Source organism: Carya illinoinensis, chromosome 7 (assembly GCF_018687715.1).
Source record: "Carya illinoinensis cultivar Pawnee chromosome 7, C.illinoinensisPawnee_v1, whole genome shotgun sequence".
In the NCBI taxonomy this organism is placed as follows: Eukaryota; Viridiplantae; Streptophyta; class Magnoliopsida; order Fagales; family Juglandaceae; genus Carya; species Carya illinoinensis.
Window position 1 is genome coordinate 40,364,001 of NC_056758.1, and position 21,865 is coordinate 40,385,865.

Genomic DNA, 21,865 nt, shown 5'->3' on the forward strand with positions numbered 1-21,865 from the left:
CGGATGTGGGACCATTTTTTACAAAAGTTACTCACTTTTTCCCGTAATTTGGCAACTTAATGCTTATATAGAGCTGGATGCCACCGCTTTTATAAAGCATATTATTATCTTGATAATTGATTTATACAAATTTTAAATAGAGTTTCGTGCACGTTTTTATATAAAAAAAGGTAGATTATATATATATATATTAAAAGAGTGAAAAAAAACTATTTTTTAGTAGCGGAACTCATCTTTTTAGAAGATTAATTCTACATACCATAATTTTAATTTAATAAGTAAGTTGTGACATATTCATCATTATTGGATGATAAAAAAGTATTAAATAAATGATTATTTAATAGAAATAAATATATAATATATTACCTAGTGAGATAAAAGTTATGGAATGATAGTACGGTGTATAAAATTTTATTTTTTACAAAAAACTTACATAATATTTATTTATTTAAAACTTGTAAACAATTGTTATTACTATTATTAAATTGTTCTTTTTTTTAATCAGTTTCTGTGCGGTCTAGATTGCACGATCGAACGTTGCGAGGAGATGTGGACTAATCGGTCTGCAAGGGACAGTGAATTCTATGAAACTTGGCCCAGAACTCCCCCCAAGGCCGAAGCCCATTATAGACCTCATGTACTAGAATGGCTAGTTGACCAAGCTTGGGCGAATTGGGCTCGTCTTCTTTCCGTCATTGCTCAGCTACAAACTTTCCAATATCGAATTGGGATTATTATATTTTACTATTTTCTCTTCCGATTAACTTTTATAAAATTTGCTTTTTCACATATTAGATATATATTGAAAATCATAAAATTTAGATTTAAAATCTAAATTTAAAAATAAATAAATAAATAAATATTGTAAATTAAATTATTATAAATAAAAATATAAATACATGTAGCACTATTTAATAATATTTAATATTTAATTTTATAAAATAATGTCATGTATAAGTCATGAGTGTGTCTCGTGCAAATTTTTTATAAAAAAAAATTTAACTTTCACTAAAAAATATAATTTCTTTTAATATTTTTTTCAGAGCTATTTGTTTTTTATAAAAAACTTGTACGAATTTTATAAATTGATATGAATTTATATAAGTTTTTAAATATATTTTACAATCTGATTAATTGTATAAAATGATGCCAATTTGTGATAGATGACTGTTATAATTTCAAAGAGATTACGTATAAGTAATATCATAAATTGACAAGATTTTATATAGTCTATTATATTTATTTTATAATAAAAATAATTATATAATCTGACAAATTATATAAAATCGGATTAATTTTATATAATATATTTGTGATTAAAATATTTCTCTATATGATATTATTTTAATATAATTATTTGATTTAATTATTTCTCAAGTAAGAAAGCAAAATAAATGAAACGTGGCAAATTCGAAAGTCAAAGTTAGATGGACTCGATGCGTTGCCGTTTAGTCCTTTACGGCACCTCCAAGTTGCTACACTGTACACAGTCTTCCTGCGAATCCAATCTAGCAAAAAAGAAAGATGATGGAATCTTCGAAAACAGGAAAATGGAAGCACTCTTTCCTCTACTTGGTTTGCATCTCCTTAATCCTGCACCTTCTTCACAACCTCATTCCGCACAGATTACTATTGGGCAACGACATCGTTCGAGTCAAGAAAAACCCAGATCTTCCCCTCCGGTTCCGCTACGACGGTACCTTCAAAATCCTCCAGGTCCGTCACATCTTCATTTTCCATCTTTTACAGTTCTTACAACGAGAGGTTGATATTTTCTCTCCCTCTTTGTTTTTTTTTTTTAAAAAAAAAAATATTAATTTGGTTTTGGATTTTAATTTGAGGCGGAATTAAGGTGGCAGATATGCATTATGGCAATGGAATGATAACTCGATGCCGAGACGTGTTGGAGTCTGAGTTCCAGTATTGCTCCGATCTCAACACGACTAGATTTCTCAAAAGAATGCTCGAAGTCGAAAAGCCTGATTTCATTGCCTTTACAGGTAATTCTCTCTTTTTATTCTTCCCTATAAATGTTGGTACTTTGACCCAACATGCTATCTTGCTATTGATTTTTGTCGATCTTTTCACCATACATATTTGTACGCGTTCACGTGAGGATAAAGATGTTACCATTAGTGATGTGGTGCTTACTGAAGTAAGTAGTCAGATTCAAGCTTTTATTAGATCGCGGTTGTAACATGGGAGAAAACAAGTTCACACACACACACACACACACACACACACACATACACACACACGTACGGGAATAAAACCATTGAAGGTGATCTCATTAAATTTTTGGTAGTAAGTGGCTTAGAGCTACTTTTTTTAATCTTTTGTAATGACCATATGAATTTTTTTTTTTTTAATACATTTGGGGGAGGGGGACTTAGAGCTACTTAGATTGGCTTTGGAGTAAACTTTGATTACTTCCAGAGTCAAAGGGATGGTAATGACAAAAGCACTGCCAATAAACCTAAAATATGGGAAGGAAGGAGAAAAATGGATATTTCTTTTGATAAATTGGAGAAATATGATTAAGCCCAAAAATTTCTTCGCTTACCTACAATACACCCACGTATTTCTTTTAAGAAAAAATCTATTCATTATCCCAATTCTTATAATCCTATTATCATCCCATAATATGATATAGATTATAGGTTCACAAGTGAAATTTCAAATTATAGCAAAAAACTGTTTTGAAGTTGGATCTTGATAAGATTGATGAGTCAGTATTTTCACACCTCGTTTTGGTGATCAGCTCATGTTAATGATATCTCATGTTGTCACCTGAATTAATTTATGACCTGGCATAGCCGCAACATATTACATTCCAGTTTTATGGATGCCTGTCTTAGCCACATCTTTTAGCTGCACAGAATTCCATTTTACTCCTTTCTTCCTTTTTCTTTTCTTTTAAGAAATTTTTTTTTAGGGGGGGTTGGGGGTTCTCCCTAAATCTTTTTTTTTTTGGCTGGCAATTTTCACCCATGTTAGCAAGGTAGTTAACATACTTGGCAATGTTCACTCATGTTTAATAAGGTAGTTAACATACTTCCATTCTTGGAGATAAACATTTGTGGTTGAGATTGGTGAGTTATTCTGTCTCTCTCTCTCTCTCTCTCTCAAGCATTTAGTTTTTTGTAATTAGGAGACAACATATTTGGGCCAAGCACTACTGATGCCGCCGAATCCCTATTTGAAGCCTTTGGTCCCGCCATGGAATCCGGACTTCCATGGGCAGCAATTTTAGGAAACCATGACCAGGAATCTACAATGAATCGTGAGGAATTGATGTCTTTCATCTCTCTCATGGATTATTCTGTTTCACAAGTCAATCCATCAGCTGAAGATCTCTCTAGTCCTGTCAAAGGTGGCATGGTGACAAACATTGATGGGTTTGGAAATTATAATCTGAGAGTATATGGTGCCCCAGGTTCACATCTGGCAAACAGCAGCATCCTTGATCTTTTCTTTCTTGACAGTGGAGACAGGGAAGTTATTCAAGGAGTTCGAACTTATGGATGGATTAAGGAATCCCAACTTAGTTGGCTTCGTAGCATTTATCATGAATCCCAGGTATAAATAATTAGACAATGCCAATGCAATTAAGGCATACCAGGTCTACAATCTCACACTTCACCTATTCATTTCACTCTAATTGTGATGGAATATAAAATTGAGGAAACAACTAAGACTTGGTTTCTGAAGAGTTAAAAAGATATTCTGGAAAAGTGGTGGTTTTTTTAGATTTTCTAATGGACTAAAAAAGTGATCTTGTGATGCTATGTTCTTTCAATCCCATTCTTTCAATCTGAATGTCCTTGTTTTAATCCCACATGGGGGATTTTTTAGATTTAGATTTTATTAACATGTTACAGGTCACACACTAACAGGTTCAAAAGCAGAATAGTGATCAATCTGCAGATACTTTTCCCACAGCTACATCTCCAGCACTGGCATTTTTCCATATCCCAATTCCAGAAATCCGGCATCTGTACCACAACAAGATTGTAGGCGAATTTCAAGAGGCTGTGGCTTGCTCGTCAGTGAATTCGGGAGTCTTACAGACCTTTGTCTCCATTGGAGATGTGCAGGCTGTCTTCATGGGCCATGATCACAAGAATGATTTTTGTGGGAATCTAGATGGTATATGGTTTTGTTATGGTGGAGGATTTGGATACCATGGTTATGGGAAGGCTGGGTGGCCAAGGAGAGCAAGGGTCATAATAGCTGAGCTTGGGAAGGGAGACAAGTCCTGGATGGGAGTGAAAAGGATTAAGACATGGAAGCGTCTTGATGATGAGAAGCTGAGCAAGATTGACGAGCAAGTCCTGTGGGTCCACCAGCCATCGTGATGGCTCCAACAGGTACTGGAATATTGTAATGGCATCCCAAAATGTTGTATATCCTGTGTTGTTAAAATTATTTTGACCAGAAAACTCCTTGTGCCACTATACCATATTCTTGAAGCAATTTAAGATAAAAAATAAATCAGCTGGATGTGAGAAGGTTTAAGTGTGGCATCCTTGTTTTAGTTTGTTTCAATTTTACTTTACCAAAAAAAAAAAAAAAGGAAAAAGAAAAAGAAAAGAAAAGAAAAGAGAAAGCTTGCTTGATTGTTCTTGTTGACATCAGAATACTTTTGGTTGCTAGTTCGGTTGGTAGCTACCAGGTTCACATAACTCGGACGATTGTCCATATCAGGCATCCTCATTGGCTGGCGTCGCCCTGCAGCTAATAACATTTCCAATTTTTACATTTGTTACCATTCTGAAATTATAATGCTGCTTTCCTACAGTCCATTTTTCATCTGTCACCAACCTGGTTGGTAGCCTCCAAGGCACCAGGTTTGACACTGTTCTTATTATCAAACGAGGTTCAAATATGACCTGTGAATGTTATGCTTAATTGTTTGCGTCTAATTTTGTTGTAAAGAATATAAATCAACGGAGAAACTGAAAAATACAGAAGAAAACATAGTTTTGAGTTGTCTATTATGCAAATTGGCTCCTGTTACTCTCTCAAAAGGGACACTTCTTAGTACTATTATGGAATAAACAGTTCGATATCAAGCATGGGTTTGTCTAACGCAGGTAAATTTTGCTCGCGTTCAGCCAATGGAATAACTGTAACCATTTGAATCCATGCACTTCACATTCCCACAATTGGAAATACATGACATTGATGACAATACTTTGTTTTGAGTGGTCCAATTGGCTGCGTTTGAGTACTGAGAATACTTCAAGTACTCTCAATACTTCTCATTACTATTCATTACTTTATTATTATTTTTTATCTATTTTTACTACTATTCATTATTTTTCACATACTTTTTATTACTATTCATTATTTTATTATTACTTTTTACTTATTTTTTATTACTATTCATAACACTTCTTAACACTCAAATCCATCAAGGCAACTTGAGCAAGTCCTCCTAATCTTATTGCTATTGCTACAGAGCTCAGAGAATATTCCTGAAATTGCAATTGCAAACGATTTATAGATTTGTTGGGTATGTTAATAATCGTCTTGTTCCCTTAATGCTGACCTCCTATGGAATGGATAAATATCTTTATATAAAAATACGAGATGAATTGAAATGGTTTTGTTATCCAAACTTAGCCAGTTTAAAAATTCACTTCAAAAAAATTTATTTTATTCTCAATTCGGACATTTTATATTATTTAAATATTATAAATAAATCTATAAAATTATATCAATTTTAAATTATATTGTATTATATAAACATTTTATTAAATATGTTATCCACTACTTATAAATAAAAATTTTCAGCTTTAGAATATTTGAAAAGTGAAATAAAATGGCGGCAACCAGTGACGAAGAAATGGATTCCCTGCTTTCCAATTTCGGTAAGATCTTCGAGGTAACATCATCCATCATTCGCTTCCTTAGTTCAAGTTTTCTTCTCTTTTTTTGTCTTTCGCCGTTTGGTCTCCGAGAAAACAAGGGAAAACGGAAGAAACGCAGATCTTAGTGCGCGTATTCCGCAACCAAAAGGAGCCTTGCATAATATGCTTTTTGACCCATTTTGATCCTAAATGACACAGAAATATGCTTGAATAAGCGAGATAGCGTTTTTAACCTCGAAAGCCAGTGCGATTAATTATCTTTTTCCCCTTTTCTGGGGACGAAACGGCTCATAAAATCGTAGCTTCCAGTAAATTTTCCTGGGCAAACAATCACTAAATGACTTGCAACTCCAATTCACACTAGCTTTCTTTCAGGATTTCAAGAGCGGCATTGCAGAAATACAGTCGTTGAAATCGAACTGTATCGCTGAGGTGAAGAGGCGGGAAGCCCTAGAAATCACTTGTAATAATATCAAGCAAGGTCAGCTTTCCTTTAGAATCGCGATTCCAAAAGCCCTCTATCGTGATTTGCTGGCGATTGCCTTACGGGTCTCACTCATGTACATTTCGTTGAACTGTTGTCGAAGTCTTTATGGAAAGCTGCATTGGTTTCATTCCGTTGCTTTGTATATTTTTGATTGCCCAAAATATATATAAAGGAAGGAAAATTTCATCAAGATTTTCGTCATGCATGTTTTATTTTTGTTCACGAAATATAAAAATCTAAATCTAAAGTAAGCAAAAAGAATTATGTAGTTTCTGGCTCAGTAGATTGGGGGATTTTGCTTTCGTATGTCCAAAACTCAGTTTCTAATGGTTTTCAAATGGATGGAAATCAAGAGTGAAAATAGCAACAAAGTCACTAACTGAATATAGAATCTCTCATATTTATTTTTTCGCCTTTCCCCCCAATCTTCATATTTCTGAATGTACCATTGTGTTGCCAATAATGATGGAATTAAGATTGCAAAATGCAGAGCGGAATCGACTATCTTTTAAAGTTTGAGAAGTTTTTTCTTTTAGTTTTTGTCCCAAGTATCACATTCATTTTCTTGGATTCCGTTGCATTTTACAAGGTCTCAAACAAGTTAACTTTTGTAAATGTTACAGTTTACCTCACTTTTGTATATTAAATAATTCGTTCAGGGAATTATTCTGTTCCATGTCGGTACCAATATTTTTACAACAGCTTCATATGAATTCATCGGAAAACTTTGATAGCCGTGTGCTAATCAAGAAAAAGGAAAATAAATAAAGGAAATGTGGTACAAGTAAAACTGAAATTAATCTAGGTGATGGCAGTACTTGTGACATCTCTGAACCATTATTCTCTGGCAGTCCTTAATCTAGTTGATCCCCTGGGCATGCACGCCAAAATGTCTCAGTGGAAACTTGCATCTTGTATTTCGAAAGTCAATCGAATTACTTTGTTATATTGCAGAGAATGAGCGACTGAGCAAATTGTACACAGAATCTCTAAATAATCTTGCTGAACAGGTGTGCATTTTTGGATATTTCTGTTAGTATTCATCTCTGAACTTGAAATGACAGTGCAAGGTGAAAATAAGATGATTAACTTAGTTATGGAGTGCTTATCAATGGCCTAAACTTGGAGTTCTGCTTGGTTTTTTTCCGATAAATAAATTCTTGTTATGAAATACAGCTTGAACGCCGTACCAAATTTCAGAGCTTCAGGGAAGAACTTAAAAGAGTGAAAGATGAACATCTCCTTCAAGACGATGTAAGTTACTTCCATTCGTCCACTCTTTTATGTTCTACGTGTTACTGCTTGGCCCTGGTTAGTTGACAATATTTTTGTTAGGGGAAAATACACTTTTCACCCAAAATTAAGGAAAATGCTTGGATGCCCCTCCAAATGTGCTCCAAAAAGTATTCATAGTGATTTTTTTTTTAATTTTTTTTTTTAAATTTTTAAAAAAGTTACCACTAGTGAATTTATGTGAATGTTTGTTTTAACATAAAAAAAAAAAAAAAATCAAAATACACTAGAAACGTTTTTGGGGACATATTTGAAGGGCATCCTAGCATCACCCAATTATAAAAACTGACATTATTTTTTTGATTAGTAATGTGAAAGACTGACACATTGCACCTTCCAATAATAAAAAACTGATAAACAGTACCTTCGTCTATTTGTAACCTTCAACATAGAAGAAAAATAGGTGATGTGATACACTCTTAACGGTTGGATCTTAACAAAAGGTATCTATTTGAAACCTTTTAAGTAGTCTGAGAGTGCAAGTTAAATAGTTTGGGTGTCAATTGTAAAACACACGTTAGTTGGAGGATGAACATTATATTTTTCCCGAATCAGTTTAAGATAAATTTTCCTAAGAATCCTTGTGTAAACCAAAGAGAACAAAGGAAGATACCAAATTATAATTTCTATCTAGTGTTCTCAAATATCTGTTGGGGCTAAAACCAGTACTGAAAACGATACGCATACTTAGAATCTGTATGATTAAATAATAAGCATCATTATAAGACTTGAGATATGTAAGCAGGAACATAGGAAAGCCATAGATTTGCTTAAGCAAGATAATGACGCAAAGGTTGGACTCTTGGAGGGTCAAATCAGGTGAGTTTTCCGTGAGTTCAAATATTTAGCTCAAATGTGTTTATCTTTCACATTTGAATGATTCTCGTGTATATCAACCAGGGGCCTTCTGCTTGAAAAAGCAACAAATGAAGCAACCATAAATCTCCTCCGCGAAGATTTAGCAGTGCATAAAACTCATATACAGACTCTTGCAAAGAGATTCGACCGCATCCAATTTGATGTGGAATCTAAATGTGAGGTCCTAAGGAAGCTTATTTAAATTTAGGGGTTCAATTGGCAGATTTCATTTAAAGGGATATGAATAACTGTGGTAACTGTGTTGTTGACAGATAACCTTGAGATTCAGGATCTGAAGGACTGTCTTATGATTGAACAGGAAGAGAAAAATGAATTAAGCAAGAAACTCCAGGAACTGGAGAAGGAATGTGAGTGTGTGTTTGCTTTCATTTCCTCTTGTTCAGACAGTTTTATTTCTATACTATAAATCAAGGCTTGGCCTAAAAGATGATTTGAGCCTGAGGGGTAACTTAGTTAGTCAGGCCTTGGGTTTGCTCCCCAATGATCGCCAATTTGAATCCCCTCAGGGTTATCGGAGATTTACTTGGCCGTTAACTTCAAGGTCCCGTAGGATTAGTTGAGGTGCGTGCAAGTTGGTCTAGACACTCATGGATGTTACAAAAAAAAAGGTCTTCTTTTAAGGAGTCCTGGGTGTTGGGAATTTGGACCTCCCAAATTCACCCCTCTAGGATCTACCCTTTGCAGGAGTAATAAAAAAAATAGAGAAATAATAACAACACAAGAAATTTACGTGGAAACTCCAAAACAGGAAAAAAACCACCAGACCCAGAGAAGAAAATACACTATGTAAAAAATTATTACAATCACATAATTTCTCTCCTCACCCCAAACACACCCACAAAGCTTTCCCCACTAGAAAAACTTTAACTCACACATCTTCCCATTTTACAAAAATGGACAATAGAGGAATTTAACTAGAATCAAAAGTTACTAGCTGAGCATTTGACTGGTGCACTTAAACTAAGAGGCTAAGCCTCTTATTTATAATGCATGGCCTGTGCCAATTTTATTAATCCCACCGATGTGGGACTAACAAATAAGCAAAAGTCAACAATCTCCACCTTGCGATTTTGACTAGTCCCACAGCCAAACTCCACCTCAATGAAGATCTTCATAGTTTCCGCTATCATGCTTCACCATAAAAGCATACCCACTCAGAATAAACCAATTCCAAGCATTTCACTTCGGCCCATGTTGAAAACAACCTTGCTGAAAATTATGGTGTAACTTCCATGTTTGGCTTTTCTGGAAGTTCATCAGTCATCGACATGAATTTCCACCGCACACCCTGCATCAATGCCAAACCAATGCCTGTGTGCAAACTTGTGGACCCGCTAATTTAACACATCCTCTATCATTGCAACTTTGGGAATTAGCGGCATGCCATGAGGATGTACATGTCTCTTTTTAAAGATCAAAATCTTCTATGGAGAGAGACAAAATATTAGCATCAATATCAGTATTTCCATTTACTAACTTGGAGCCACTTGCCGAACCTGTTCCAGCTCTTGGACAATTTTTCTTCACGTGCCCAGATTGTCCACACCCCCAGCATACTACTTTCTTCTTCATGGAGTTCTTCATCTTCCCATTTCCAGCTGCTACCATTACTAAGTTCTCAAGTGGAACATTACTTTCACTACTTAGTCTTTTTTCTTCAGAAAAGATTTTACTGGTAACCTCTGAAAAAATTATTTTCTCCTTCCCATGTATCAAAATAGGCTTCATGTGCTCATAGGAAGATGGAAGAGACCAGATGAGTCTCAAGGCTTGATCCTCATCATCAATTTTAACTCCAATAGCTTCTAGCTCAGCGACAATACCATTGAGAACGCTTAAATGATCTGAAATAGTTGTACCTTCACTCATCCGCAGTGTATAAAACTGCTCCTTCAGGTACACACGATTTGAGACGCCCTTCGTCTGATACAACTCTTCAAGTTTTTCCCAGAGTTCCTTTGCCGTAGATATTCCATGCACATTTGCAAGTACATTTTTGGCCAGACATAGACGTATTGCACTTGCTGTTCTCAAATCCAGATCCTCCCAATCTTCATCGCTTATTTTAGATCTGCTACTTTCACCAGTCACACTAGTACCAGTGCTGACTTCATGTGTTGGTCTGCCCTTCAATGCCTTGTGTAATCCTGATTGAATCAAGACATCCTTGACTTGTACTTGCCACAAGCCAAAATTGATTCTCCCATCAAATTTCTCCACCTCAAATTTGACAAGATTTGAAGACCTACTTCCTGGCATTGCTTTGATGAATTTACTGTAAAAATGAATAGTACCTCACTAATTCAATTCCCAGGAAAGATTGGAGGGTCACAATGGACACACTTAAAATTTCCAATCTCCTAGACAGAACCTCCTTAGACTGTACGTATCCACACTACCACACTAAAACTCCACCCCACAAAAAGAACCTAGTGGTTCTGATACCAATTGTTGGGAATTTGGACCTCACAAATTCACCCCCCCTAGGATCTACCCTTTGCAGGAGTAATAAGAAAAATAGAGAAATAATAACAATACAAGAAATTTACGTGGAAACTCCAAAACAGGAGAAAAACCACCAGACCCAGAGAAGAAAATACACTATATGAAAAATTATTACAATCACATAATTTCTCTCCTCACCCCAAACACACCCACAAAGCTTTCCCCATTAGAAAAACTTTAACTCACACCTCTTCCCATTTTACAAAAATGGACAACAGAGGAATTTAACTAGAGTTAAAAGTTACTAGCTGAGCATTTGACTAGTGCACTTAAACTAAGAGGCTAAGTCTCTTATTTATAATGCATGGCCTGTGCCAATTTTATTAATCCCACCGGTGTGGGCAATTTTATTAATTCCACCGATGTGGGACTAACAAATAAGCAAAAGTCAACATTGGGTACATGATCAAAACCAAATTACCAATTATGCTGCATCTCTACCACAGAGCGATTAACAATGCAACAATGACACCTTTTTTTTTTGGGTACCTAATGCAAATTATATATCTGGTGCATTGCAGTGCTGATCAGCAGAACAAACCTGGTTGAACATCAAACAGATACGATTTCAAGTCGGCTCGTAGAAACGCTTCAACTGAAAATCATGAAACTAAGGAAGGAGAAGGAGATCCTTAAGAGGAAGTTCCCAGGTTCAGAGGAGGATGGGTAGAGAAATGATATCTAAAGTAAGTTGTTTGGGGGCGATTCAATCGGACCTGTCTATCAAGAATCTTAACCAAGCAAGTTATGTGTGGAAAGCTGACCATTTTGTAGCCTGGCTTTTCAATCAGATGCTGTAGACATTCTGCTATTTCCTCAATATCATCAACTGATAATAAAATGAAGAATCTCTCATTCTTGTAAGTTGGAAAATCCCTCCAGCACTTGGTCAACATCTTGTCCTTGGTCTTGGACCGACCCTACCAACGACATCACTTGGGTTTCAGAATAGACTTTTAAGTTTTGTAGATTTTATGGTATTTTATTAAATGTCTTATATTGTCCGAAAGACTCGTAATTCTCATAAGATATATTATATTATAATTCTCTTTCCAAAATCGAATCTTTAAAAATCGCGTAATAATTCAATCAATGAAGCTAAAACAGGGGCAGGCAACGTCTCTAGCCAATAACGTTTCAGCATCCCCAACGGTCTAACACGGTCCAAGTCGCGGATTTTAAAGTCAAACCCGCTAATTAACGTCGATTCGAATGAATTATCTTTTCCGCGGAGGTCAATTTTTGCCTGCTAGGCAAGTCCAGCCTGTCTTGTGAATCCAGTTCAAAGGAAGGAGTCATCCTCATCGGTTTTTCTTGAAACTTTTCTGAACTTTCTTCTTCCAACAGCTCCATCATCCATTAAAAAAAAAGGGAGAAAACTTCTAACAATTCCATCGCTCTATCTCTCTTCAAACGTAGACACATCTCAAATTCTCAGTTACAAGGTTTACCATTGACGGGTATGGCAGCGAAAATATATTTTTTCTAAAAAAATAAATAAATCCCATTTTCAGGTTCCCGTTCCCCAGTGTTTTTATTTTTTTGAACACCAGTTTCAAAGATCCAATTCTGTTTTTTTTTTTTTAAATAATTATTTTGGCGATTGGCACGATCGAGTTGATGACAATCCCCAAACCATTCCGATCAGCCCCATAAAACCACCACAAGTAGCCTCATTTCATCATTTTCTACAAGGATTTTTCAACTTTTCTTTAATTCGCAATGGCGAAGAAATCTTCCTCTTCGTCGTCGTCAGGGTCGGGGTTTGGGTTGTGGAGATATCTTCACCCGGGCTATTACCTGAAAAGGCCGCAACGGTTGGCACTCGTCTTCGTCGCATTCGTTTCTCTTACCTGGCTTGTGTGGGACCGCCAAACCCTCACCAGAGAACACCAGGTAGGTACTCAAAATTCTTTCAAACGTCTCTATTTGCTTCTCGCATAAATGATGTTGGGTCTCTTGTAAAAATTGTGATATTGTTCTTCTTAACTGAGTAGATTATTATGATCCTTAGGTACATGTTTCCAGGTTATACGAACAACTGAGAGGGTTGCAAAATCAGGTGAGACGTGTGCAATTGTTGCTTCGCACCGTTTTTTCCCTAGCTTATGTTAGTTTTACTTGACCTTGGTTCACATCGTTTTGCTTGCATGCAATCTCCGTACTTGCAGCTGGAAGATTTAAAGATTGATCTAAAAGGTTCGGGTGTAAGCATCACAAGCATTGATAAAACCACTAAACCCAATAAGAGGAACATTTTTCAGGATGACCCTCTTAACATTCAACGAAGACAGAAAGTAAAAGATTCCATGCTTCATGCATGGACATCTTATGAGAAGTATGCATGGGGTCATGATGAGCTTCAGGTGCGGTAGAACATTGTTTTACTCCTTGACATTAATCTTTGATGCTGTTTGGTTTTTCTTCTTTCGTTTTTGTAATGTGCATCATGATACTTTTATGCTTTACTAGTAACTTAAGTAATTTGGTGGTGGCCCATATATTTATAACACTGAGACAGAGCCTAAACACTCTCCATTAATAGGGACGCTTACAATTAATATCCTCATATATAAGTACTATATATTGAAATAAAAAAACTCTTGTGATATTAGTATATATGCACTTTACATTTGGAAGGGTTTGTGTTCTTTTGCATTTTAGTCGCAAGATATTGCACACCACGTTCCAAACTTTGGATTTGTTGTGTTTTCTTTTGTATCTTGTGTCTGTTTTGCTTATTTTGTATCTAATTTCTGCTACCACTTAACAGCCACAGACCAAGAATGGTATTGATAGTTTTGGTGGTCTTGGAGCAACTCTAGTAGATTCTCTTGATACATTGTTTATAATGGGCCTTGATGAGCAGTTCAAAAGAGCTAGAGAGTGAGTTTGCATTCTTTCGGTACATTTTTTCAGTGATTATTGTTTCATCACAGTTCACATTGTCTTCAATTCAAAGATATGTGCATTTCATTTTTTCATTGAAGCTTTTGCTATCGTTGAAGATTCATCCAACAAAGAGCCAAATTTTCATCTCCTAATAGTTTTTCCCATGTTAAAGAATCTATGATGATAAATTTGCAGGTGGGTTGCAAACTCATTGGACTTCAACAAGAATTATGATGCTAGCGTTTTTGAGACAACCATAAGGTTGCATTGGAAGGTCTAATATATTTTTTTTAATTTACAATTTTGTTCTCTGCCAAGTTGGAGGACTGAATTTGGTTCGACAAGAGGCAGGTGCAGGCACAAGATCCATTGCTTCTTACCTTCCTTGTTTACCATTTTTGCACCCAGAGTTTTAGGTGGACTTCTTAGTGCATATGATCTCTCTGGCGATGAAGTTTTCCTTGAAAAGGCTAGAGATATTGCAGATAGATTACTTCCTGCCTGGAATACACCTTCAGGAATTCCATATAACAGAATTAACTTAGCATATGGGAATGCACATAATCCCATGTGGGCAGGGGTAACCATCTACTACTTTTTCTGTTTTCCCTTTTTATAAGTTACTGATGACTCTTATTTTGTTGACGAGTTTGAACATTTCTTTGTTTATAGGGAAACAGTATACTCGCAGATTCTGGTACAGAACAGCTTGAATTTATTGCTCTATCTCAAAGGACAAAAGATCCCAAGTACCAGGAGAAGGTAATCTTTCAATAACACATATGTCATCTAAAACCATCACCTGGAATTCAGTTTATACTTGTTCCAGTCTGTTGTAAAGCCAAGTACCATTATTGTGAAATCATTGTATCTTCATATTTCATATGCTCAAGAAAATTTCTCTGTTAATAGTAACTGAATGCCAAAGAGAGAGAAGAGAGAAGAACACCTTCTTGTACATTAAACCAACATATAGGAACCCTAATTTAAAACACAAAATAGTCATCAACTCCTAAAATATCATCTCAGATTTCCCTGAGTAAATCAAACACGTATGTTAGGACTCTTTCTTATACTGGTAGCATTACGACTCCTAAGTTAAATCTACATGGAGTGATGTTATGAAATCTCAGATATGCCCTGCACATAAAAATACCTTTTAACTCATGAACTAATGACTTGAAATAATTTTTTTTTTTAATCCTAGACTCCAAATGAAGTACATTAGCCACACAATAAACCTTTTAATTTACGAAGTTGCAGAGTAACAGCAATTAATCTTCCATGGATGCATCAACTATAGGAGTAGAGAATAAGTTTTGCCTCTTTTTCATTGACATTAATTGATGGTTTGCTAATATTTCAGGTGGAGAATGTCATCAAAGAGCTTTATAAAACCTTTCCTACTGATGGTTTGCTCCCCATATATATCAACCCTCACACAGGAACATCGGCACACTCAACGATTACATTTGGTGCTATGGGGGATAGGTATTGGAACTTCTGGGCATATATATAGAATATTGACTTGCAGAAAGTCTTTCTATACTCAGTACTATGATAGTGACTTCTCATGTTTGAGTATTTGTTACTACTGAAACAGCGGATGCAAAGATCTCTCTCTCTCTCTCTCTCTCTCTCTCTCTCTCTCTCTCTCTCTCTCTCTCTCTCTCTCTCTCTCTCCTTGTGTTTACATCTTTGTTTAAGATTGTTGAAGTTGCCTCTTATTTGGGATGCTATTGATTGCAATACTCATCGATTCAAGGGTGAATTATTGCAATCTTATCGGGGAATACATAGAAGAGGTATAGTATTGTGCAAGGAAGTCGAGTCACTTTGCCTTACTAGCATTTCCATGGCGCAGTGAATACCACCCACCAAATCCCTTTCAGTTCTTAAGAAAAAAAAGTTATTAAAAAAATCAGTTGATATTCGTGAATTTCAAGTTAGGCTGGTTAGCTACAGCATATGTGAGTGATGCCTTGAGCTATTCATTACAATACTCATTGCGGCTGATTGTGCTTATGGTTTCATGTTTCAGCTATTTGTATTTGGTTGAGTCTTTTCAATGTTTTTAGCGATTATTCCAATTAACACTTGATGAATAATTGAATTGGTTCAAATTAATGGTGGCTTAGAAGTTTTGAGAACGTAAATAGGAGTGATGCGAGGTTTTAGATATCAGTTCTAAATGGATTTTGGTTCTCCATATATAGAATTGGGTGATGAAATTTGCTCATGGCAATACATAACAATGAGTTTTGTCTTCCTAACGGTATGTAAAAATGGTTGAATTATGATTTTAGGTGTCAAGATCCCTAGAATATTTGTATTGTGCAGAGCACTGGTCAGTTTTTACGCGATTCATTAAATTTGGAAACCTCCTATATTTTTTTAGGTGAAAACAAGTTTACTTCTACTGCTTTGACTGGCACCTTTAAGAAAGTTAATTTGCAATTTTGTATACTTGTAGACTGCCAATTGATTTGGGCATCTCTCTTTATACAGTTTTTATGAATATCTACTCAAGGCTTGGATCCAAGGGAACAAAACGGAACCTGTAAAGTACTACAGGTTAGAAGCTTTAATATAATGTTTCATTTAGACATCAGGCAGCATTCTTTGTGACACTGTTTTAAACTCTGGATTTTCTGCCATTTCATAAGAGCTTATGCATCAAACTGTCTCATGGTGCAAGATATGCATTCAGTGTGACATCTCTTTTTGTTGTACTCAGATTTGAATTGGTTGTAAGATTTTAAAAATGTCCAACCACCATTCCACTGCAGCTTTTAGGAGTATAAAAACAGTATGGTATTGTTAGCAGGTATGCCGATGTATTGAAAAAGCAAGGAGCTCAAACACGACTGCTTTATGTTATTAATTTAGTATTAAAGATTATTTGGCATTGTAATATCAATGAGATCTTACTATGTCTCACCATAAAAAGCACATGATTCTACCTCATGTATTCATTGAATTTCTAAATACCAGAACACAGATAAGTCACATGCATGCATGAACATGTAGACTCTTATCTGTTTTCAATCAATGTTGTGGTGTTTTTTTAACTGGCAATTTAATCTTTATTAATGGTTAAATAAAGTGTTACTGGAGCACACCATCAATGCTGTGATGTTAGCCTCTGTTTACTTCTCTTCTTTTCTTTTCTTTACTTTAAAATCTCCCCCCACGGGGATACCCACCCCTTCACTGGTTTGTGCAAACACTTGGAACAGAGAAATGTGGGAGACATCAATGAAAGGTCTGCAAGGCTTGGTTCGCAGAACAACACCATCTTCCTTTGCATACCTATGTGAAAAGACTGGAAATTTGCTATCTGACAAGGTAGTGTTTTGAATAATCAGAGAAGTTTTTGGAGTCTTCGTTGAAAAAGTTGCAACAATTGGTACTGGGTTCATCATTTTCTTAATGTATGCAGATGGATGAATTAGCATGCTTTGCTCCTGGAATGCTTTCTTTAGGATTTTTTGGTTATGATGGCGGGGAAGCTGAGAAGTATTTATCCTTGGCGGAAGAGGTATCAATTAAAAATGATTTATAATAGTATTTTGGTGGAGCTGGCTTTATTTGGTTGTTTTGTAATGAAAAGTTTCGGGCATATGAATTTGTATTGGAATTAGATGATTGTTCTATTAAAGAAACAAAGCAAAATGACAGAAGAAAATAAGGTAGAATGATTTTAAAGTAAAATAAGATATTGGTGTTTTAAATATGCACATTTCCACGTATATTTTATATCAACCTGGGATAATTGTACACGAAGCTTCTGTGCACACCCTTCATCTTTTCCTGTATTAGAGATCAAGCAGTTCTGCAGCATTTCACGAAGCTAAATATTTATTGTATTAAAATATTGAAAAGTAAAGCTCTTGAAATTTTGAAGGTTCACACATCCGACGTTTTTAATGTGCCCTTCATCTCTCTCTTTCCTCCATTTCAAGCTTCTTTGCCGTATGGTGCCATGTGCTGCTTTAAAAATCCTTTTCTCAGTTTGATGCTAATTTAAAACTGCTGTTGATCCTTCCTGGTATATCGATATTGCTGCATCTTATGTCTCCACTCCTGCGAATATGGGAAGTATTCTTTAAAGGCAACTAAGAAAATCAGTCTGCATAAGGCCTAGCCACCTACTTCCAAGATGTTATATTGCATGCTGTGAAGGCATTTAGTTGCATCCATGGATGAAGGAGATTTAGTTAAAGGCTTCAAGGTGAGTTGGGGATGAGAAGATATTACATGTATCCAATATGCGGATGTTATCTCACTTGTCTGGGAACCTCTCGTTTTTCTTTCCTCATTGATTTATATTTGCAAGAAAACCTAGGATATGGGGGTGATGGTAGAAAATTCAATTTGGAAAAAAGGGAGCTAATAGGATTTGGGATGTCTATAATGTTCATTGTAGGAGCCTTATCTACTTTGGGTCCCCTTATCTAATAATCAAGTGTCCCTCTCGATTGTCTATCTGAAGCCAGGTTCATGAGCCAAGGGGGAACGTTTCCTGAAGAATTCTTCCCAATTTAACTCCTAGTTTCAATATTCCCTTACCTTTTAAACACATTAATGGAACGCTTCTTAGAAATCTTTGTGATTAACTTGAGGTCAGTAATGGGGAATCCTTTTTATTTTCCTCGGTAATGCTTAAGAATGCGTTTAAGTGGAGTTGGCTTTTTCTTGAAACAGTGGGCAAGCATTGGGGTTGGGCGGGCTTGTGGAATGTGAAATAGGTTCTTATTGGTATGAATCTGTCTTTGGGAATTGGAATCATTATTCTTTAGTAAGAAGCTGCAGCAACATACAATCCAGCACAGCTGCAAATGCAGTGTAAACAAAAAGGGAAATCAAAGAGCAGATCTTTAGCTTGAAGTACCATATGGTTTGCCAATTCTACAGTTCTTCAACCCTTAAGTTCCATTTTGGGAAATTTACAGCTAACCAGTAAATGATAGGTTTTTTTTTTTTTTTTGAGAACCGGTAAATAATGGTTTTATCACTTGACCAAAATCTTATGGCTGGGGTGCTATCGGGGATGCTTGGGGAATGAGATGAGATGAGAAATCTCTGAATAGTAATGAAATGGTTTGTAAATAGTAGTGAAATGATTTGAGTTATGATGTTTTGGTTCTAGGAAATGAGAGAAAAAATGTTGAATAAAAATATTATAGAGTTGAAATATTGTTAGAATATAATTTTTTAATATAATTTTTGTTTTGGGATTTGAAAAAGTTGCATTGTTTTTTGTGTTTTGTTTGGAAGTTTGGGAAAGTTATAATGATTAGATGAAAAAGTTAAAGATTTGAAATTGAAAATGTTTGTGTTTGAGTATTTGGAAAGGAAATGAGTTGAGATGAGATGAAACAATCCCATCTCCCAAACAACCCCCCAGTTAGCCTTTCTCACTTTCTCTAAATTCTCTTCGGTTTATTTATTGTAGCTTGCATGGACGTGTTATAACTTCTACCAGTCTACAACTACAAAATTGGCTGGAGAGAACTATTTCTTTCACGCTGGGAAGGTCTGTTATTCCCGTTCTTCTTGCATGCTACAGTGAAATGTATATGTCAGAGTGCTTAGCATAATACAATTTTATAGGACATGAGTGTTGGTACATCATGGAACATTTTGAGGCCGGAGACAGTTGAATCGCTCTTTTACCTCTGGCGTTTCACTGGGAACAAGACATATCAAGAATGGGGTTGGAACATTTTCCAAGCATTTGAAAAGAACTCTCGGGGAGAGATAGGATATGTCGGACTCAAAGATGTAAGAGCATTTCCAAACGAATTCTTTATGATGATCTTTGTTTGTGAACTCTTTATGATGATCTTGGTTGGGGGATCCCAACCGTGGATTGTGTTTGGCGGAATTGATCTTCATTTCTCTTCTTGAAATTATTATGCTTTTCTTCTCCTTTTTTTAAAGCTTTCTTTGATACCCAACTTCATATTTTAGAAAAGAATAAAATGGCAATAAAAAAAGGTATATATGTAATCTGATATATGTTTAATTTGATGGCAACTAAAGAAAATATTAGGATATATGATATTCCTGGATACTGAGCTTGAAGTCAGAACATCCAAATATCTCATTCCAATGAAACAATACAGAGGATGGTAACAAATAAAGTAGTCTTATTGGGATGGTGAAGTTATAGTTGTGAATTAATTCCCTTTTGTTTTGTTTTTGTTTTTGAGAAGTAAATTCTCTTTTATTTTTAGAACCAGACTATTAAAGCATTGGCTGATTTGTTGATTCAAAATAAGTAACCTTTTGATAGTGAAGTGATATCTACCATATGGTTTTTTTTTTTTGCACTGAAATATTCATTTAATCATTTTGCCCAATTTTTTTCAGGTAAATACCGGCGATAAAGACAATATGATGCAGAGCTTCTTCCTAGCAGAAACTCTCAAGTATCTCTATCTCTTGTTTTCACCTCCATCACTCATCTCTTTGGATGAATGGGTATTTAACACTGAAGCCCACCCTCTAAGAATCGTGACGAGACATGCCCATGAAGAGAGTTATATCTTAAATGAACAACTCAGATTTCCAGATCGGTTCCGTGGTAGAAAAGAGGGTCGATCAGGATACAATTAGCTCCTGTCTTCTTTAGGATCAACCGGCCCTTACTGTGTCTTTCATATATAAGATTGGGCGCACGAACTCGATTCTGTACTTTAGTGTACTGACGGATTAGTTCCTATAACTGAGTGGCCAATGCAAAACCACCTAAACTAATGGTTGTAATGGCGCGGTGGTCAATGGCTGAGCTCTTCTTCAGCTGCAAATTGAAGGGCTGCATTTTCAGCTTCGTTTTGATGAATAGATAACAATAGATCATAACTTTCTGTTACTTCTCATGTGGAAGAGAGGTGGATTCGTATTTGTAACATGGCATTGATCCGTGTTTCGGGAAAATGGCATGTGATATTCCATTTAATGCTTCTGATAGTTGAAATTCTATTCTTGGCATTATGTAATATATATTTACCGATTGTTGGTAAGAGTTGTTTAATTTGCATGGAAAGAACTTCATTTGGAAGGCTAGCTGCTTCTCTCTGCCTTGTGTGGACTCTGGACTATTTCTATTTTCCGAGAATACAGCACGAGTGCTTTTGATGGAGATGAATGGTCCATTTTTTTACTAAAATAATAATAATAATAATAATAATAATAATAATAATAAAAAATCAAATTATTTGTATTGCTTTCTTCATATGCGTGGTTATGTACCGTCATTAGATGGGTTTTGGTTCCATCCTTTGTTGAAATTCTATACGACATTTAATTTTAAATTTTACATTAACCTGAGTTCCTTCTCAAATCAACAAAAGTTAATTACATACTTTAATATATATATATATATAACATATATCTACATGATTTATACAATCTGAATGATATTTAAATCTCACGCACTCTTTAATAAAATATGACAAATCTGGAACTCATATAAAAAATTTATTTTTTTTAATGGTCGGCTTCACTTTTTATTAAGAAAGTGTGCAAGATTTGAGCGTGGTAAAACTATATATGGTATTATTGTGTATATATATATATATATATTTCACACAATATTGACAACGGATTGGGGTGGGTTTGATAAGTTTTCCCGTCTCTCTTAATTTGATTGTTCATTGTTGGTTTTCCCTTTCTTGTTACAGCTTTCCATTTTCATTTCAAATTGTGTCTCTCATTTGAGTTGTTCACTTTTATTCGGAGTGATAACATATAAAAATATTCGATATAAATGTAAAGCATTAGCCAGATCTATCCATGTTTGAAATGAAGTGGTAAACCATGGAAACTTGCAAGCATTTATTAACAAATAAAGCTTGTGCTTGATTAATGTTCTTCCATTTCACACACACAAAGGTAGTCAAATCCAAGACAGTGGAGGTACAAA

General features: G+C 35.4%; 3 protein-coding genes across 6 annotated transcripts; all 3 read left to right on the forward strand.

The window, feature by feature from the left end:
• Positions 1 to 1,454: 1,454 nt before the first annotated feature.
• On the forward strand, positions 1,455 to 4,526 carry LOC122315692 (probable inactive purple acid phosphatase 28). Of its 3 annotated transcripts, none has more exons than XM_043131775.1 (4): positions 1,455 to 1,764; positions 1,860 to 2,000; positions 3,152 to 3,579; positions 3,897 to 4,526. In XM_043131775.1, the coding sequence occupies exons 1-4, from the start codon at positions 1,551 to 1,553 to the stop codon at positions 4,356 to 4,358; spliced, it is 1,245 nt and encodes a 414-aa protein (XP_042987709.1). In that variant the 5' UTR covers positions 1,455 to 1,550; the 3' UTR covers positions 4,359 to 4,526. The 3 variants fall into 3 exon arrangements, with proteins under 3 accessions (XP_042987709.1, XP_042987711.1, XP_042987710.1); XM_043131777.1 differs by having other exon boundaries at positions 1,456 to 1,716; XM_043131776.1 differs by having other exon boundaries at positions 1,458 to 1,716; positions 1,853 to 2,000.
• Positions 4,527 to 5,703: 1,177 nt separating this feature from the next.
• LOC122315693 (protein At-4/1) lies at positions 5,704 to 11,904 on the forward strand. Its single transcript, XM_043131778.1, has 8 exons — positions 5,704 to 5,890; positions 6,252 to 6,357; positions 7,318 to 7,373; positions 7,540 to 7,617; positions 8,402 to 8,475; positions 8,557 to 8,690; positions 8,787 to 8,882; positions 11,562 to 11,904. Exons 1-8 carry the CDS (start codon positions 5,828 to 5,830, stop codon positions 11,708 to 11,710), a joined length of 756 nt encoding a protein of 251 aa, XP_042987712.1. The 5' UTR covers positions 5,704 to 5,827; the 3' UTR covers positions 11,711 to 11,904.
• Positions 11,905 to 12,144: 240 nt separating this feature from the next.
• On the forward strand, positions 12,145 to 21,006 carry LOC122315691 (mannosyl-oligosaccharide 1,2-alpha-mannosidase MNS1-like). Of its 2 annotated transcripts, XM_043131774.1 has the most exons (14): positions 12,172 to 12,936; positions 13,055 to 13,102; positions 13,212 to 13,406; positions 13,814 to 13,926; positions 14,128 to 14,193; positions 14,341 to 14,512; positions 14,605 to 14,694; positions 15,299 to 15,423; positions 16,441 to 16,506; positions 17,172 to 17,280; positions 17,375 to 17,473; positions 19,391 to 19,471; positions 19,549 to 19,719; positions 20,311 to 21,006. In XM_043131774.1, exons 1-14 carry the CDS (start codon positions 12,763 to 12,765, stop codon positions 20,554 to 20,556), a joined length of 1,755 nt encoding a protein of 584 aa, XP_042987708.1. In that variant the 5' UTR covers positions 12,172 to 12,762; the 3' UTR covers positions 20,557 to 21,006. The 2 variants fall into 2 exon arrangements, 1 of the variants encoding a protein (XP_042987708.1); XR_006244087.1 differs by lacking the exons at positions 19,549 to 19,719; positions 20,311 to 21,006 and adding an exon at positions 18,035 to 18,166 and having other exon boundaries at positions 12,145 to 12,936.
• The last annotated feature ends 859 nt before the right edge of the window (positions 21,007 to 21,865 follow it).